General features: G+C 40.5%; 1 protein-coding gene across 1 annotated transcript; it reads left to right on the top strand.

Annotated features, from left to right (window-relative positions):
• Positions 1-576: 576 nt before the first annotated feature.
• LOC149298202 (four and a half LIM domains protein 1-like) lies at positions 577-3,053 on the top strand. Its single transcript, XM_089487738.1, has 5 exons — positions 577-747; positions 1,427-1,601; positions 2,098-2,267; positions 2,434-2,620; positions 2,899-3,053. Exons 1-5 carry the CDS (start codon positions 592-594, stop codon positions 3,051-3,053), a joined length of 843 nt encoding a protein of 280 aa, XP_089343864.1. The 5' UTR covers positions 577-591.
• Positions 3,054-3,580: the final 527 nt, after the last annotated feature.

Genomic DNA, 3,580 nt, shown 5'->3' with positions numbered 1-3,580 from the left:
GATGCTCATAAGCAAGTGCACCTCTGATTGGCTCAAAAGAAAAAAAAATTTGGTTTTGGAGGCCGAGTCAAAGTCCTGACTTAAATCCCATTGAGATGCAGTGACATGACCTTAAAAAGGCCGTTCATGTGGAAACCCCTCCAATGTGGCTGAACTAAAACAATTCTGCCATGAAGAGCGAATTCTTCCACAGTGATGTAGAAAACTCATTGGCCGTTACCGCAAACATTTGATTGCAGTTGTTACCACCAAGGATGGCGCAACCAGTTATTAGGTTTAGGGGGGGCAATTACTTTCTTCAACAAATAAAATGATGCAGACTTAAAAGCTGCATTTTGTGTTTACTCGCATTAGTTTTTTTTTCTTATATTAAAATTAGGATCTGAAACATTTAAATGTGACAACAAGCAAAAAAAAAAGAAACCAGGAAGGAGCAAATGTTTTTTCACAGCCGTGTAGCTGGACACTTTGGGAAGCAAAGAACACAAAATATGTGCAATGTTACACATTACAACACTCAAGGGAATTTCATTTGTCTTCTAACCATTTGTATTCTTTGTAATAGGTCCACGTCACTACACTGCGGGCACCATGTCAGAACGCTTTGATTGTCACTACTGTAGAGCCCCTTTGCAAGGAAAGAAGTATGTGGAGAAGGACGGACATAACTGCTGTGTGAAGTGCTTTGAGAAGATATGTGCCAACACCTGCGCGGAGTGCAGAAAACCCATTGGTGCGGACGCCAAGGTATGAAGAACTAGTGGGGAGGCTGAATGAATGACACAGTGTGTGTGTGTGTGTGTGAATGTAAACATGCACGTGATATGCATTTGGATATCCTGACTCTAATATGAGACCAATGGCTCATTAAGGTCTGAGTTGACTAAATGGGCCGAATGGTTATTTGTTATCAGGCAGTGAAGCAGTTTTCTCCCGTGTCTCTTTCGGATACTGATCAGTGTTTGCACATGCATGGATCCAACACATCAAACATCCCCGTTCCAGAGAATGAATGTGAAAAATCAAAGGCCTAAAAAATAAACCGGCGTGTTCAATATTAGCCAACTTTTTGTTTATTTTCTCACATTAAGTAATTTTCCCAAGTTATATACCTCCATCTGGTGGAGATCAAGTGCATGCCCAAATCATTACACAATGAACACAAGCAGTGAAAATAGACATGACGTGCCCTACTACAGAATCCCAACATGTGTAATACAGACTCATATTGTTCTGTACTTTTTCATGATTAATCCCCATAGATTGGTTTACGGTCTCTTAATTAACGTACATATTTTTTAGGTGGCAATAATAAATAATATAGATACATCATAAAAAATGCATAGATATGTCTATTGCTTTAATGTGTGTACACAACAAGAAGTCGCATATATCTATTTATTCTCAAACCTCTGTCATTGAACAGGAGCTCCACTACAAGAACCGTTATTGGCATGACACCTGCTTCCGGTGCGCTAAATGCTACCATCCTCTGGCCAACGAGCAATTTATTGCTAAAGACAATAAGATCTTGTGTTCCAAGTGCACCACCCGGGAGGACTCCCTCCGATGCGGTGCATGCCACAAGCACATTACACCAGGTAACGTGGTCTCCCTGTGTTACAGAAGCAGTTAAGAAGCTTTAGCTGCATTTTTATGGAAAACTTCGCTGCTGGCCCGAGTACCATCTCAGACAGCCACGTTCTGCAACCATGGCCTCCGTAGCACTTATCTTGACCTTAAACAAATCAGGTGGAGGAAACAAATCCTTGTAGCTGATTTATCCAGAGGCCGCAACTGCCCTAAAGCCAATAACTGGCCATAATGACCATTCAATGGACCTTCACGCAGCCCTTGCATTCATTCTTTATTCCAGGGCTGTTCTGAAAAGGGTAGATGTGCTGTAAATAATATGGACTTTTATTTGAGGAAGTAAGACAGGTTTTCCTTCTATAATTACTTTGAAATGATAGCATGAAGGAAAATTATCAGTTTGACTTATCAACAGTCTTTCGATCTCCACTGAGCAAATTGTCCCCATGTGTGGTGTGAAGGGATGAGAAAAGGTTTACGACGTTTTTCCGTTTCATGTTGCAGGAGGACGCAATGTTGAATACAAGGGCAGCGCCTGGCACGAGGAATGCTTTATATGCAGCAACTGCAAGCAAGCGATAGGGACAGGGAGTTTCTTTCCCAAAGGGACGGATATCTTTTGCGTTGCCTGCCATGAACAAAAATTTTCAAAACACTGTGTGAAGTGCAAGAATGTAAGTACTGCGTATAAAGTGGCATTCTAAACCACTTACTATCCATGTTTGTATTTTTATATTTTAAGACACTGGTTAGATGTTAAGCATATGCGTTTAAAAAAATGTCTACGTGCAATTAAAGTTGAACTGTTTTAATCAAGCGTTTTGATGGCTTCCTCCTCAGCCTATAACGTCCGGTGGGATAACCTACCAGGACCAGCCTTGGCACGGCGATTGCTTTGTGTGCGAGACCTGCCACAAGAAGCTCGCTGGCCAGCGCTTCACTGCCGTAGAAGATGCCTACTACTGCGTTGATTGTTACAAGACTTTCGTGGCTAAGAAGTGCTCTGGATGTAACAACCCAATCACCGGTACGTCTAACATGCTGATGGCGCTGTGGGGGGAAATTGTGGGCTTCTATAGTGACCCTCCAGTGACAAGGGGGGGGGCACTGCCATAATTTAAAGGGCCCACTCAGCTAGTATATGCATTAAAATGCATACAATGGCTGGAGTCTCCCCTTCATACTACCAAGTCTCTGCATTTATTATTTTGAACGCCCCTCATATATAAAATATATATTTCCACAGAGATTCCGCTAGTAATCTGCGTGCATAATTTTAAAATAATCCTTTACTTCTTCCAACAGGATTTGGAAAAGGCTCCAATGTCGTGAACTACGAAGGGCATTCTTGGCATGAGTACTGCTTCACCTGCAAGAAGTGTTCTCTCTCTCTGGCTAACAAGCGCTTTGTACGCCATAACGAGCAGATTTACTGCCCCGACTGTGCCAAGAAACTGTAAAAAGGGCATTAAACACACATGCCACTTGCTACTTTGCCATTACCGCAGTCATAATGATTATTGGGAGTCCATACATACATATATATAATTTACTATGCTTGTCAATGACATACAATTATTGCATGGCATTACGTGTATGGTGCACAGCAAACAAGGAATATCGCACACAAGTTTCCTTCCTATAGAAGGACGCAGAATGAATGTTTCTTCACTAACACGTTTATATCGATACGTGTGTATATATATACAAACGACGCTTTATGCATGTTAAGGTTTGGTAAGGCTTTAATCTTAAAGAAGCTGTCACTAAAAAAAAAAAAAAAAAATTGAATATGAATATATCTAAAATTAAAGTAAAATTGCATGAAAACCTGATTGTCGTGGCGTTTATTTATGGAGTTTCATTGCAAGTGGAGACTTGATCGAATCATTGGAAATTACAAAAAAAAAATTGTTTAATGTCATCAAGAATTTAAGATCATACTTACAATAAATTTGCGAAAGAATAAATGCATGTGAAAAAACAA

This window comes from Sceloporus occidentalis, unplaced genomic scaffold, assembly GCF_023333645.1.
Source record: "Sceloporus occidentalis isolate IW3139 unplaced genomic scaffold, rSceOcc1.0.p SCAF_34, whole genome shotgun sequence".
In the NCBI taxonomy this organism is placed as follows: Eukaryota; Metazoa; Chordata; class Lepidosauria; order Squamata; family Phrynosomatidae; genus Sceloporus; species Sceloporus occidentalis.
Note: the sequence above shows the minus strand (reverse complement) of the source record. Positions and strands in the feature narration are given on the sequence as shown.